Here is a 16,334-nt window from a genome sequence, read left to right as displayed (position 1 = left end):
AAGAAAGAAAGAAAGAAAGAAAGAAAGAAAGAAAGAAAGAAAGAAAGAAAGAAAGAGAGAGAAAGAGAGGAAGAAGAGAGAAAGAAAGAGGAAAGGAAGAAAAGCAGGAAGAAAAGGAGAAAGAAAGGAAAGAGAAAGGAGGAAAAGGAGAGAAAGGAAAGGAAAGAGAAGAGGAAAGAAAGGGAAGGAAACATGGAGGTATTGGTAGTAACCATTCTAAGCCAGGGGTGGTGGCACACACTGGTAATCCCAAGCACTCTGGGAGGCAGAGGCAGGCAGATCTCTTGTGAGTTCAAGGCCAGCCTGGTTTACAAAGCGAGTCCAGGACAGCCAAGGATACATAGAGAAACTCTATCTCAAAAACAACAACAACAACAACAACAACAAAACATAAAAGAAAATAAAAAACATTGAGCATAGCAGAATTATTTTAAAAGGTTTTTAAAGAATAGATACTGGGGCCTGGAGAGATGGCTCAGAGGTGAAGAACACTGGCTGTACTTCCAAAGGTCCTGAGTTCAATTTCCAGCAACCACATGGTGGCCCACAACCATCTATAATGAGACTTGATCTGGTGCTCTCTTCTGTCCTGCAGGTGTACATGCAGGCAGAATACTGCATAAATAAAATATTAAAAAAAAAAAAAAAGAAGAAGAAGAAGACGCGCTGGGCAGTGAGCCCGGCCTTTTGCACACCTTTAATCCCAGAACTCAAGAGGCAGAGGCAGGCAGATCTCTGTGAATTCGAGGCCAGCCTGGTTTATAGATCGAGGTTCCAGGGCAGCCAGGGCTGTTATACTCAGAAACCCTATCTCGAAAAACAGAAACAAAACCCAACAAAACAAAACAATCCCCCCTTCCCCAGGAATGAAGAAGTCGCACAATGGTTAAGAGCAGTCAGTATAATATTTCCACTTCTATCTGCAAATACCTGCAAATCTCACTTTTGAAGATGAATCCATATATATATATATATATATATATGAATGTTGTGACTGTGTGTGTTTGATTTTTGAGACAGGGCGTCACTGTGTCGTTCTGGCTGGCTTGAAAGTTGCAATGTAGAACAAGTTGGCTTCCATTTGCAGTAGTTCAGTTGCCTCCATCTCCTAAGCGCTGGGCTGTGGTGTTAGCCACCATGTCCTGGAATCATGTCTCATTCAGTTCCTAGTTCCTGAATCTAATACAGTCAGCCTTAATGCATCCCGCAGACACAAGAAAAACTTTATTGTAATCTTCTCTGTGGGTTTTACATATAAACAGTTTCATGTTTGTTTATATGTTATATACATGTTTGTTACATACCTTTACATGTTACATAGCCAGATTTGCTATGTAACTTAGGATAACCTTGAACTCCCGATCTTCCGGAGTCCTGAATGCTCAGATGCCAGGCATGTGCCATCCCCAGTTTATGCCAGCGACAGAACGCAGAGCTTTGTGCCGCGTGAGGCTACCAACTGAGTCGCGTTGTCAGCAAAGAGCAGTTTCATTAACCGTTCAATCCGCAAGGGCCAAGTTCATCCTCAGCAGCATTTAGAATGTGCTGCGCACATACAGTAACAAAGAAAGCTCTGGCAACAAGGCTCCCCAACCGTGCGGGTCGTGGAAGGACCGGGGTGGGACTCGAGCCCTCAAAGGCAAATACATTCATGTATTATTGCGCAGTGTCGAGGACAGCTGCTCCAGCTGGCGAATGGGAAGGGGAGAACTGGAAGGCAACGGAGCCTGGCCTTGGGGACCAACTCCCAGGGCTATATTCCTTCCAGCGCTGTCGAGAGCCCGGCTCGATGTGAGGCTGAAACTCTGAGAAACGGACTTGAGAGAAGCCGTGAAAGCGCTCACTGCAGGTGCATCTTTCCTGCCAGACTCCACACCCCGCCTGCTAGGAGCGCTAGGAGCGCTGCTCAAAAGCCTCACGCTCGCGGCGTCTCTTGCGCCACCGCGCGGTCGTCTGAGGTATCGAGGCTTCTGTACTCCAAAGCCCCTAATCAGAAGAAAGCAAGAGGACCAAGCAGGTGCTTCAACGGGGGTGGGGTGGGGTGGGGAGGGGCTCTCCTTGCCTGGAGCTCTGTTTCAGCAGCCCGAGTTCCCTTATTCTTTTAGGTACTCTGACTCAGCTAAAACTCTGCCCTTGGTTTCATGGAGAAAAGAACTCAGGAAGAGGAGCCAATATGAAAGCAGAACTGAGGTCCATTAAAGGCTATTTAAAATTGATTTTCAGCACAGGGAGAAAGAAGGCGGGGAGGGGAAGAAAGGGTAAGGCTTGGAGTGTGGCCTTCTCCGAGAGAGTCCCACTTCACTGTCCTTAAAACGGCCCTGTTGGCGGGTTTTGAAGCTGTTGTCTTGGAAGGGTTGCTAGGACTTTGGACAGAAGATTAAGGACGTGTACAGGGCAGGATTACAGCAGAGTAAAACTGTTCGTGCTCCCGGTAGCCGAGTGTTCCTGTAAGCAAAGACAAGATCCGCCCGCCTCTGCCTCCCGAGTGCTGGGATTAAAGCAAACAAGCAAAAACAAAAAACCAACCAACCAACCAAACACGTAAGAGAGTTTAATTTTGGAGGCTGGAGATAAGGCCAAAAAGCACTACTAGCACTTGCTGCTTCCTGCAGAGCACCAAGCTGGCTCTCAGCTGTCACTCCAGGGCTAGGAGATCCAAGGTTCTGGTCTGGCCCGTTCGGCCACTTACGATGCCACACCTGTAATCCCAGCACTCTGGGAGGCAGAGGCGGGTGGCTGTCTGTGAGTTCGAGGCCAGCCTGGTCTACAAAGCGAGTCCAGGCCAGCCAAAGCTACACAGAGAAACCCTGTCTCAAAAAACAAAAACAAAATTTTTTTTAAATTTTATGCGCATTGGTGTTTGAGTGCATGTATGTCTATGTGGGGGTGTCTGATTCCCTGGAACAGGAGTTACAGACAGTGGGTGCTGCGAATTGAACCAGGGGCCTCTGGAAGAGCAGTCGGTGCTCTTAACTTCTGAGCCATCTCTCCAGCCCCTGTCCCCCTTTTTAAAGATTTATTTTTCTGCCTGCAGGCCAGAAGGTTCCAGATCTCACTATAGATGGTTGTGAGCCCCCATGTGGTTACTAGAAATTGAGCTCAGGGCCTTTGGAAGAGCAGCCACTGCTCTTAACCTCTGAGCCATCTCTCCAGCCCCCTTTCTGGGCTCTTACCTCCATGTGGTATGTATAAACTCATGCAGGCAAACACACACATAAAATAAATAAATCTTCTTTAAAAGACTAATTTTTATTATTTTCAAATATGGTTCATGTGCACGAAGTGGCTTAAGAAGTCAGAAGAGGCCGTCTCTGACATGAACTCAGTGGCCGGCTCTTTGATCACCTCCCCCTGAGGGGGAGCAGCCTTACCAGGCCACAGAGGAAGACAATGCAGCCACTCCTGATGAGACCTGGTAGACTAGGGTCAGAGGAAAGGAGAGGAGGACCCCCCCTCTCAGTGGACTGGGGGAGGGACATGGGAGAAGAGGGAGGGAGGGAGGGTGGGATTGGGAAGGGCAGGGGGAGGGGCTACAGCTGGGATACAAAGTGAATAAACTGTAATTAACAAACATTAAATTAAATTAAAGAAAAAGAAGCCAGAAGAGGGCGTTCTACCAAGCAAGCTACAACCTCAGTGCACATTCCTATATTGTAACAGGACACTGTAAAAAGCTGAACTAAAGAACAAAATAAAGGGCTTGGCTGTGGTGGCACATGCTTTTAATCCCACACTTGGGAGGCAAAGGCAGGTGGATCTCTGTTAGTTTGAGGCCAGCCTGGTCTACAGCGTGAGCTCCAAGATAGCCAGGGATACCCAGAGGAACCATGTCTTGAAAAACAAAACAAACAAACAAAACACAAACTAAAGTTAGATGATTAAATGTGTAAACCATCCACATCTCGTCTGTCTGCTAACCTTAGGCAGCTGCCTTGATTTAGCGCCTTTAGAAATATCTATACAGAAAACCCTTATGAAATGGACTTTTATTTTTCTAGTTCACTTACATTTTGGATAACTCGAATTAATGATATTAATACTAGACTTAAATGGCAAAAAAAAAAAAATATATATATATGTAGTTAAGGACAGTACTTTGGCACATTACTGTGCTCTCATTGTGTAGTGTAGTAAGGTCTGAGGGCATGAAACCTTTTCTGGCACAGCAATCACTCTCTGTGGAAAGAGGCAGGGTCTCTGAGGAAGCTGATGTATAAGGTATCAAAATTACTTCATTGATAAACTTCTAGTAGCACTCCCCAAAAGGATGATGTGGAAGGAAAGACACGACAACCACACCTTATTTCAAAATCTGTATTTAATGCCATTCCGTGAAAATTAAGCAGAATCACACTTCCAAAGCATTGCCAGCTTTATCTTTGAAGGTGCGTTTTCATTTGGGCTTCACTCGCTGTCTGCTGCTTGAGGAGTTCCTGTGGGTACTGTTCACACAGAACACTCAGGCTGGAGGCTTCGCATTAACTGGGAAATGAGATCCCAATAAAACAAGGTACCTTGCATACATTAGAAGTTCTAAAAACACTAGGAAATTTCAAAAACTTAATACCAGCCCCTGAAATATATTGTCAACATAAAATTGAGGCATACTGCACTTTAGAATAGCCACAAGAAATATCTCAACAAGAGTTAACACACATCTACTCAAAGGGAATCTCGGTTAAAATCTTCACTAATTAAATTACATTTTAAATTAGGGCCTATTAAATTCTGGCAATTATTGAACAATTTGCAGCATTGAGTTATAGTTAAATAATTCGGAACTATGTCTATTGCTGACCCCAGGCTCACCCTTTACAGAACTTTCATTGTTTTCAACAGAAGATTGGACAGTGTTCAATGATGAGCATTTCCCCTTTCTAGCCCACGTCACGCTACAATACAATGCTCATGCTCCTGCCACAGCTGCTTTCTTAGCTGCAGAACTTCAGCCCATAGGAGGAGGGGACTGGGAATGCAAGCTAAGCACTTCTGTTTCTGATTCCCAGGTCATTTGCTCAGTTACTCTGTGTTCAAGTGCTGGACATCGCTGCAGGCTGAGCCACTGTGCAGGCTGCTATGGAGGTAAAGGAAAGGCAAACGGAACTTGTCACTCACTTTGAATGAGGCTGAGGCTGCTCCAACTTGCTCCCACCGCCTCCCCCCTGTGGTCTACAGGGGTGGGGAATAGGGATGCGACCTGCTCACACACTTCCCAGCAGTGTGAGCTAGCATGGCTAGAACTCAGAACTCAGGGCTACTTGTTCCTGTGAGATCAAGGCACACTTGCTGAGCAGTGTGTGCTTGTGAAACTCAGACACAAAGTCTTTCAGAATACGGAGGACATGACAGGATCTGCAAACGGACTCCTCAAAATCACCAACATACAGGCCTATCTAGAGACTGGGACATGACAGTGAGTCACACAGGACAGGCGGCAGAGGATGAAGAGTTCATTGTGAGGAAGTTAATTACACTGCTAATGTTTTCTGGCTTGTTTGAAGAGACAAATTAGCATAGGTAAATCAGAAGTTAAGATGACAAACTAAATCTGTTTCCATTCATTCGACAAAAGCACAGGGGCTTGCAGCTCAGCCTCCATGGAAACGAGGGATGAGAGAAGGAAGCAGAGACTTCTGTTCCGGATTCTGCAAACAGAGGCAAAGCCAGTGATGATGCTGAGTTTTAGCCGAGGCAATGTTGTATCCTGACTGGAAGCCACAGAATTCTGTCCTGTTGCCATCAGAGTCTGTGTCCTGACCAGCACCTGCAGCTCACCACAGCAGTCAAGGCCCCGGTCCCTCTCTGCTGCTTTAGAATGGCGGCACCTTGCTTATGAGCAATACCTTCTAGGGTTTCACCATTGACAGCTAAGGTCTGGTCCCCTCGTTTTAATCAGCCGTCCTCTGCAAGTGCTCCCTTTGAACAAAGAACAGTCCAAATATTAAATATTAAAACCTTATGTCTATGTCCTTATCAAAAGACTTAATCTAAAGACTTCAATTGATTTTTAAAATTTATTTACCTCTATTTTATGTGCACTGGTGTTTTGCCTGCCATGTATGTCTATGGGAAGGTGTTGCATCTTGAAGTTACAGACAGTTGTGAGCTGCCATGTGTATGCTGAGATTTGAACCTGAGTCCTCTGGAAGAGCAGTTGGTGTCCTTAACCACTGAGCCATCTCTCTAGCCCCAAAAAGAAGAATACTAGTCTCTCTCTCTTTCCTTTCACCTTTCCTTCTTTCCTTTCCTTCCCTTTTCCCTTCCCTTTTTTTCCCTTCTTCCCTTCTTCCCTTCCCTTCCCTTCCTTTCCCTTCCCTTCCTCCCTTCCTTCCTGAGACATGGTTTCTCTGTGTACTGTGTAGCCCTTGCTGTCCTGGACTGGCTTTGTAGACAAAGCTGGCCTCGAACTGACAGAGGTCTGCCTACCTCTGCCTCCTTGAGTGCTGGGATTAAAAGTGTGCACCACCACACCTGGCTTAACTAATTTTTTATAGACAAATTTTCATTGATTTAAAAAAATTTTTTTAGATTATTTATACAACATTCTGCCAGCATGTGTGCCTGCAGATCTCGTTATAGATGGTTATGAGAGACTATGTGGTTGCTAGGAATTGAACTCAGGACCTCTGGAAGAGCAGGCAGTGTTCTTAACCTCTGAGCCTAATCTCCAGGACCGCCCCTCCCCCGATTTATTTTGAGGAAGGGTTTCACTACACAGCCCTAGCTGATCTGGCACTTGATATATAAACCAGGATGGCCTTGAATCTATAAGAACTTTGCTAACTTTGTCTCCTAAGGGTTGAGATTGTTGGCATGCACCATTATGCTTGGCTTTTAAGCAATTTTTCTTTTCTTTCCTTAAACTATCTTTTTCCTAGCTAACATAGAGCTTGGTATGAAGACTAGGGTGGCCTTGAACTCATAGAGATTTGCCTGACTTTGCTTCCTAAGAGCTAGGATTAACAGCCTGTACCACCGTGCCTGGGTTAAGCATTATTTTACATTAAGAAAAATAGAGTATCCTAATGTTGTTTGAAAAATAACAGCTTAACAGTAAAGTACGAATCCTCTAAATAACACACTAGCAGAGATGTCCAAATGTCACAGTTCTCATAGAAGCAGAACATTGGTCAATACTCAGTATTAAGTGGGACTGGGTGTCATGTCCTATTTGTGGAAATGTACTATCTAGGCAGAACTAAATCTGGTGTTAGTCTTATGGTCAATGTCATCCTTTTTTTAAGATTTATTATAAATGCAACATTCTATCTGCATGTACATCTGCTTGCCAGAAGAGGGCACCAGATCTCACTAAAGATGGTTGAGCCACCATGTGGTTGCTGGACTCAGAACCTCTGGAAGAGGAGACAGTGCTCTTAACCTCTGAGCCATCTCTCCAGACCTGGTCAATGCCATCCTTATATATAAGACTGCTATTGCATCATTAAGCTCTCAGCACTGTCACCTGTGAAAACTGTCACTTAAATGAGTGAGTTATTATTGATATCTTATTGAGTTATTATTGATATCTTTGAGATACTATACAGTATTCAGCAGCTTCATTCCTTCCTGACCAACCTTGAGGTTTCTAAGTGAATTCTATTATGTCATCATGGTGGCCATTAAAATGGCACAGAACAGCTGGGTGGGGGTGTCACATCCCCTTAATCCCAGGACGCAGAAGGCAGAGGAAGGCGGATCTCTGAGTGTGAGGCCAGCCTGGTCTATAGAGTACATTCCAGGAAAAATCCTGTTTGGGAGGGGGGCATAGAACAAATGAAAGACAGTTTTCACTTTAAAGTGAGACTCTAAAACTGTGGGTATTACTGGAAATGCTTGGGATTGAAGTGGGTAGGAAATTTCAGGCAGGAGGAACATGCCTGTAATCCTGGCACTCTGGAGGGGGAAGGGCATGGGTCTCTGTGTTTGAGGCCAGCCAAGGCTGGACAATAAAACCCTGTTCCAACAAAAACCAAAACAACAACAACAACAACAAAATATATAAGTAAAAAATAAAAAAAGAAAAGAAGGAAGGAGGCAGAAAGAAAGAAAGAAAGGAAGGAAGGAAGGAAGGAAGGAAGGAAGGAAGGAAGAAGGAAGGAAAGAAGAAAGGAAAACTCTAGAAAATGATTGGCAGGAAGTTTTTTCCATCTCTTTGGATAACTCTGGAGGCCTATGAAAGCCAGTCCTTGGAGAAAGTGCCACAGCACTGAATCCTGACAGAGCCAAGAGGCTCTCAAGGCTCTTGAGGCCTATGTTAGCCTGTGGCACAGAGGCCTGAGGTGCTTGGGCAGTGATCCAGAAATTCCTTTGAGAATTATATAATAAAAATACTTATGTCCAGGTCTAACTAGGGAAAGAGAGTATAAATGTCTTCATTTATTCACTCATTCATTTTTTTGAGACAAGTTTCTCACATAGCCCCGGCTGGTCTTCATCTCACTAACACAGTCATGGGTGAGTCTGAACAGACACTCCTATTTTTCCCGCCCAAGTGCTGATGTGCAGCATCCTGCAGCTTGCTGTGAAAACCTCCTTTTACCAACTGAACTCGATTCTCGGTGTCAGCAGCGTGGTGCTTACGAATGGAGAGAACGGGGCACCGAATGAATCAAGAGCTTCCACATAAGCTGTGCGCACTTGCTCCATGTCCCAGCTTGGCCCCCTTACCTCCCAGGCACGGGAATACAGCCATTATTGCAGCTGAGCATACCGACTCAGGAAACACAAAACGCTGCCCAAATCTGAAAAAATCTGCTGTACTTTTCTTGTGGCATGATATTCGAAGTAGAAAGTTCCACACCACAAATCTGTTCATGACAAAATTACTAGAAATATTGTATGAAATTATCTTCTGTTTACATTGTACATATATATGTAATATAAAGCATATACGAAGCTTGAGTGAATTTCCTTCCATATATGTAAATGTCCTATAATCTGAATAAAACATCCCAAATCCAAAATAGTGCTGTTTAAAGCACTTCAGACAAGGCATGTTTAATCTGAACCCTTATGCTGTTCAAACTCATGTCTCAGACTACTCAGGGCTTTCAGAAATTGTCCCTAAATATTCTGAGTTGGCTTATATCATCATCAACTTCCTTGTGTTTACTTCCTTTTCTTCTTTCTTCCAACAGGGTCTCACCCTGTAACTCTGCTGGCCTGGAACGCACTATGCAGACACCCTGGCCCTAGAGCCACAGAGCTCGCCTGTCTGCCTTCTGAGCATGCCTATTTCTTATTGGCTGCTGAGAGGACTAAGACCTCAGGCAGCGTTGACTCTAAAGTTCCTTTTTAAGACTTCTTTTTAAGAGCTACGTGCCTGTATGTCATAGCGTGCTAGTGCTGGAGGGAAGCCAGAGTCAGGCGCTCCCCTGCAGCTGCAGCTCCAGGCAGTTCTGAGCTGCCTGACACGGGGGTGTGGGTGCTGGGAGCCAAACTCTGCAGTTTCAGCATGCACCCTGAACTCTTGAGCCATCTTTCCAGCTCATGATTTCAAGTTTTGCTCACCAAATGGACATCCTCCATTCCCACATGCTGACAGCACCTGTGACAGGTCGCATTTCTGCAGTGGTGTCACAGCGGGCCACATTAAACACTCTTTCAGTCAAGGAAAAGAGCAGTTTGGATGTGCAAAGCCACACCCCGTGTGTCACGGCTCCAGAAGCCTGAGAAGGAGAGATTCTGAGGGGAGTGTCATATGTGAGGGCAGCGTGGGGTTCCTGTCCCTAGAGCCCCGCACACTTAAACTCCTGCAGGAGAAACAATGTCAGACTCATTTTTAAAAAGCTTCAGGGGGCTGGAGAGATGGCTCAGTGGTTAAGAGCACTGTCTGCTCTTTCAAAGGACCCGGGTTCAATTCCCAGCACCCACATGGCAGCTTACAACTGTCTGTAATGCCCATCCCAAGAGACCTGATACCTTCACGCTAATGTACACAAAATAAAGATAAGTTATAAAAAAAATTAAAAAGCTTCAAGGGGTTGTGGTGGTGGTGGTATCTGTCCGCTTTAGGTTTATTGATTCTCTATCTAATTTTAAAGTTCAATACCCTGGCCTAATGTAAAGAGCAAAAAGAGAAAGGTTTGGCAGTCTTCAACACTACAGGGGCCAACAATTATGGTTGCTGCTCTTGCTTGCACTGGAAAATGCTTTCAGAACATTTGTGTGTGTGTGTGTGTGTGTGTGTGTGTGTGTGTGTGTGTGTGTGTTGTCAGAGCACAACTTTGGGAGTCAGTCCTTTCCTTCTACCATATTGGTTCTGGGGATCAAAGGCAAGTCCTCAGGCTTGGAGGCAAGTGCCTTTAGCAACTGAGCCCCAGGAATATTCTCCCATCCAGACTGATGGCACTACGTGGGATATGGGCCAGGGCTTATAATTTTTTTCTTCTTTTAGATTCAGAAACTGTTATTTTTAGGTAGGTTTCAATTAAAAAAGCAAATAAACAAAAAGCCCATTTCAGCCAGGCAGTGATGATGTATGTCTTTAATCCAGCACTCTGGAGATAGAGAGGCAGTAGATCTGTGAGTCTGCCAGCCTGGTCCAGGGCAGCCAAGGCTATATAGAGAAACCCTGTATTGAAAAGCAAAACAAAACAGTACATTCCTTAAAACAAAACATTAAACAACAAAAGAATATAAACCATGCCAAGTGTGGTGACTCGTGTCTACAGTCCAGGTACTTGGTGGGGGTAGGGGTGGGGGTGAGGGATGGGTGGGAGGGTGTTCAAGGTCATCCTTGCCAACATAGCTCAGGGCCAGCCGGGTCGAAGTGAGCTCCTATCTCAGAAGTGAAACAGCGTCCTCCACTGAAAACAAGAAAACAGTTTACGCGGAGGGCATGCAGTCACCTAGTTTACATGCTCTTTACTCGAGGGGCTCTACAGGAAGCCTTTCCACGGGCCTTTCCGCAGGCTTCAGGTGGCACCTCACCGCACTCACTGCACCCACTGTCAGCCCACACCAGGGTGATGACTGCTTCTTTCATTATCTTACGTCTTTGTCCCTACTTTTTGGATTTATTTATTTATTTTAGACAGTGTCCTACTTTGTAGGCAAAACCAGCCTCGAAGTTTCAGCAATTCTCGCAGGCCTCAGTCTTCCAAGGACTGGGATCGCAGGCATGTGCCCCCATGCCTGGCGATGGTTTCTTTTACAGGCCCTGGGAACACACACTGATGTCATTTTCAGCCATGTGTTCTGATGACATCCCCACCCATGCTGGCTTCTGGGAGGTACAGACAGGTGAAACGGGCTAGCTGGCTGTTTTCTACCCAAGGCAAAGGCCTTCCAGCCTTCTGGACTGATGGCCATGGGCATGGTGAAGTGAGTTATGAAGGCAGAGGCAGAGACCAACTATAACAAAGCCAACCACCTGTGACAATGCCCCTTGAGAATGACAGTCACAACCACTTGTAGTGTTGTATGTCTTTTTCATTCTTTTTTTTTTTAATTTTATGTGCATTGGTGGGTGTCTGGTTTTGTTTTTCTTTTCTTTTCTCTCTCTCTCTTTTTTTTGGAAACAGGGTTTCTCTGTATAGTATTGGCTCACTTTGTAGACCAGTCTGGCCTTGAACTCACAGAGCTCCTCCTGACTCTGCCTCTCTGAGTGCTGGGATTATAGGTTAGTGCCACTGCATCTGGCCATACAATATATTTTCATCAAGAATCTTTATACCTTTAGGAAAATAATTCATAGAAAGCCACTAGATCAATTAATGAATAAATTATTGCGATTTAAAAAATGGATAAAAAGTGGTAAGAAGCAGGTGTGGTATCACGTGCCTGCAATTGACACTCAGCAGGTAGGGTCAGGGGGATCAAGAGTTTAAGCAACGGGCTGGAGAGATGGCTCAGTGGCTAAGAGCACTGGCTGCTCTTCCAGAGGACCTGGGTTCAATTCCCAGCACCCACAGGGTAGCTCACAACTGTCTGTAACTCAGGTTCCAGTGGGTCCAACTCCTTCACATAGACATATATGTAGGCTAAACACCAAGTATACATAAAAACAAATAAATCTGAAAAAAGAAAAAGAGTTCAGGCAAGGTCACCCTTCCCTACACAGCTCAAGGTCAGCCTGGGTTACAACTTGATTGAACCAAAAAAAAAAAAAAAAAAAAAAAAAAAAGAACCCACAAACAAGTAAGTGAAAGAAAAAGTTGCAATGTTTATACTAAGTACTTTTTACGGGTCCCCAAAATTAAGTTCTAGACTAAAAACTCACACTGAAGTTAAAAATGATTACTGAGTGCCGGGATGACAGGTGTGTGTCGGTAGTTGGTTTGGGAACAGTGTTTAATTCCTGACACACTATGATTCAGTATTAGAGCAACATATCACGTACCTGACAGAGGAGTGGGCAAGAGAACTGCCTTATGCTGACAATCTCACAGCGATCTGAGATGTGTGTGTGTGTGTGTGTGTACACATGTAATTTTGTGTGAGTGCCTGTGCATGCTTTTGTGGCAGCTAGAGGGTAATGTTGGGGGTTTTCCTCTATCATTTTCCTTGTGTATTTCTGCATTTATTTGCTGAGTGTCTCTTACTAACCTGGAGCTCACCAACTCAGCTAGACGGGCTTGAGAAGCTGGGATCGCCTGTCTCTGCCCCGAAATGTTGGGATTACAGACACTTGCCTTCTGTAGGTGTGGACCATCTGAACTCGGGTCTCCCTGCTTACAGAGCAGGCGCCTACCCACTAAGCCACTTCATAGCTTCATGACATTCCCCTGCACCTCCTTGCCGTGGCTGTCCTGGACCTCGCTATGTAGACCAGGCTGGCTTTGAACTCACAGAGATTCATCTGTCACTGCCTCCTGAGTGTTGGGATTGGTGCACATCACCACATGAAGCCTCCATTTTTCTTTTTAAAGGACAAGGCCAAAGCCCTTTTCAGCCTAGCTCAGCACCTCAGAGTCAGCCTGCAGAGCGGTGCTGCTGGTGGTGTTCCTCAAATCTGTGAGCACCGGCCAGCTTCTTCTCTCAGGCACAAAGAGAACTGCTTCCTGGGATCCCACCATTACACTTCCTTCCCTGGGGGGGGGGGTTCCTATGGGATCTAAATGGCACCCCTCCCCCAGTTTAGCCCCCAGCAAAGCACTACAACACACTTAAAAATCTCACTACCTTTGATTTAAAAAGCATGGTCAGAAGGAAAAAAAAAAAAAAAAACTTTGCAAATACAGCCTTGACACAGATTGGCAGGTTTCTGCGTGGATGTCCATAACCCCTTACAACACTAAGCCCCGATCCTTCAGAGCCTTTCTCCAAAGGCATAATCTCAGGTGCAGGTGTCCTGAAAGCACAGCACATGCTGTTTAATTCCAGAGCAGACACTGAGAGAACTCTCATTTTAACGGAGGCTCACAGATTGGAAAGAAAGACTTCCATACTGCGAAGCTATGAATGCCATTTTAACAAGTCAGACTCCTAGTGAGAAATCTGGAAACGTCATTGTCAATTTTCTCTCTCTCTTTTTTTCCTCCCTTTTGAGACAGAACTGTATCCTGGCTGGGCTTGAACTCACAGTGATCCTCCTGCTTCTACCTCTCCAGGGTCAGTAGTACAGGAGTACCGCCATGCCTGCCTGGTTAATGGAGGTCATACTCTGTACTGGCAGCATACCTTGTTTTGTGGCAGCACGCATGTCTGAGGGGCAGAGTCACTGGTAATGAACTCAGCCACTCGCAGATCAGAAAACTGAAAGGGGCACGTGACCTTTGATTGTGTTGTTCTGACTACGTCCTGCCTGCAACTTTGCCTAACTTATTTTTGGGTTGGTTTCCATCTGGTTGACACCAATAGTCAATGATTGTTGATGCAATGTTTGCTTACAGTAGCTCTCCACAGTAACTGCTATAGTCTGTGTTGTACAAATTGTTGATGGTTTGGATACCACCCTCCTTAGCCCAGTTCTTTCAAACCTCACCACTAACTTCTCCAGTTAACCTCCTGCCCCAAGTCTGGCCCTTGGCAATGTGTTCAAGAGTCCCACTCTCCCTGAATTTAGCTACCCTGACCAGCCTTCCACAGCCATGGATTTATAGGTCTACTTTTCCTTCAGGCTAAGAAGGGCCACATCTTTATAAACATCTCTGTGTTTGAGTTCTCAGAACCCAGCACCAGGGTGGTGCCTGGCCTTAAGAGAGATGCTGAAAACTGAGCGGTGCTGACATCACGAGGAAGGCTAGACCTTTTTCTCTCTGTGGCCTCACAGGCATCCTCAGCGATGGCCTAGCAGCTGGAACAGAGCCCAATTCTGGATGCCCTGGCAGACATGACCCCCACTGCCAAGGACACTGTGAGGGAAACTGAGGTGTGAGCACAAACACACAACTAGTCTCCTTAGAGACCTTCGTACCTGGGCCACTGGCAATCAGGAGCATGTGCCATTGGCTCATGTCAATTTGTTTCATAATATCTTAATAATTCTGTTTTGAAAATTATTTTTATAATTATGGAGAGAGAGAGAGAGAGAGAGAGAGAGAGAGTGTGCTGGGAGGGGGAATATGTATACATGAATGCAAACACTGATGATGTTCCGAAGAGCGTGTTGGATCCCCTGGGGCTGGAATTACAGGTGGCTGTGAACTCAGGACATGGGTGCTGGGAACTGAACTCAGATTTTCTTGAAGAACAGTATGTGCTTTTAACCTCTGAGTGACCTTCCCAGCCTGGCCTTATTTAACATTTTATTTCCTTTCCTTTTCTCTTGAGCCAGGGTTTCTACATTATGTGGCTCTGGCTCTCCTAGAACTCACTATGTAGACCAGCCTGGCCTTGAACTCACAGAGTGCTGCCTCTGCCTCCCCAGTGCTGGGATTAAAGGTGTGACTACCATGCCTGGCAGAGCCTAGTTTTTAGACATTCAGATGTTAGCTGTGGGTTTGTTTGTGCGGGTGGCTCCCTGCTAGAAGCTGTGGACCAGATGACAAGGGCGGTGCTACTCTTCTATAAAGAGCAGGTTTTACTCTAATTGTCTTCATCATGCAGCGCAGGGTGGCCTTTGCCTTAGAATATTGCTACCTCAGCTTCAAGTCAACTACATACATGAGCCATCAAAGGCACCCTGACTTTTCTTTTCCTCGTTTTCTCTTTCTTTCTCCCTCTCTCCCTCCCTCCCTCCCCCCTTTCCTTTTTCCCTTTGAGAGATAGGGTATCACATACCCAGGCTTGTCTACACTTGCTGTATAAACCAAGAATGGCTTTGGATGTCTGATCTTCTGCCTGAACCTCTTGAGTACTGGGATTATAAGTGTGTGCTAGCTTGTTCAGTTTCCTGTGGTACTGAGAACTGAACACAGGCCTTCAGTCATGCTAGGGAAGCACTCTACCAACTGAATTGCATCCCTCATTCATCTCTCACCCTGATTTTGCTTGAAAGAACTATGGTAGTTTGAAAAATGCTTTTTTCTTTTTCTTTTTTTTTTTTTTAATTCCGTCATATTTGATGGCATGTATCACGAGGAGAAAAAAAAAAAAAGCAGGAAAAAGCTTAATATTTTTTCTTCCAGAAACATACCCAAGCCGGGTGTGGTGGCTCACGCCTGCAATCCTAGCACTCAGGGAGGCAGACGCAGGTGGATCTCTGTGTGAGGCTAGCCTGGTGTACAAAGTGAGCCCAGGACAGCCTAGGCTACACAAAAAACCCGGTCTTGGAGAACAAAAACAAACAAAAGGAACATACCAAAAATATAATTTAGGTTGATAAACTATGACTCTGCCCCCAAACAAACAAAGCAGCTTGTGGATGGCTGTGATCATGGGATCCTCACAAGAACTATTAGCCAACGGCATTCACTGAGCACGCCCTAGGACCACAGTTTCAGGTAGCACTGCTCAAAGCGCAGCTGCCCTCTGTCTATCTGCAGTAGAATAACCCTAGGGTATCTGCTAAAACCAGATTCCTGAATCCGCTGGGCACCGTCTCTTCAGAGTATCCATCAACAGTGTCTTGGAGGGCATGTGCAGGCACGTACACAGGCAAGTGGAGTTCAGGGACAGAGGTTTTGGGAGAGTTGGTTCTCTCCTCCCACTGGGTGGGCCCCAGGGATCAAACTCGGGTCATCAGACTTGGGTGGCAAGTGTCTTCACTCCTTGCATCTTAGAGCAGGGTGGATGTGGGCTATAAACCTGCAGTTTCTTAGGACAGAGGGCACAGGCTTGTCAAAGCAATGAGAAGCAGTGTGAGTGCAGGCTCTACCATGGTCTCTGAAGGGTCCTAGGATGGAGCAGAGCCTTGTGTGAGAGAGAGCGCCCTGGCACCTTGTCAGATCTTCACACACACACACACACACACACACACACACACACACACACACACACACACACAC

At 45.6% G+C, this 16,334-nt stretch overlaps 1 protein-coding gene across 2 annotated transcripts in view; it reads right to left on the bottom strand.

Moving 5' to 3' along the window:
- Window positions 1-4,300: 4,300 nt before the first annotated feature.
- Window positions 4,301-16,334, bottom strand: part of Patj (PATJ crumbs cell polarity complex component) — a 307,127-nt gene continuing 295,093 nt past the window's right edge. For both annotated transcript variants that reach the window (XM_055628777.1, XM_055628778.1), the window contains exon 44: window positions 4,301-5,916. In XM_055628777.1, coding sequence (XP_055484752.1) covers window positions 5,889-5,916 — 28 coding nt within the window. In that variant the 3' untranslated portion in view covers window positions 4,301-5,888. The remainder of the gene's footprint in view (window positions 5,917-16,334) is intronic.

The sequence above is a fragment of the Psammomys obesus genome, unplaced genomic scaffold (genome assembly GCF_907164565.1).
Source record: "Psammomys obesus unplaced genomic scaffold, mPsaObe1.curated_primary_1811, whole genome shotgun sequence".
Taxonomy (NCBI): domain Eukaryota; kingdom Metazoa; phylum Chordata; class Mammalia; order Rodentia; family Muridae; genus Psammomys; species Psammomys obesus.
This window is presented reverse-complemented; position numbering and strand designations above follow the sequence as displayed.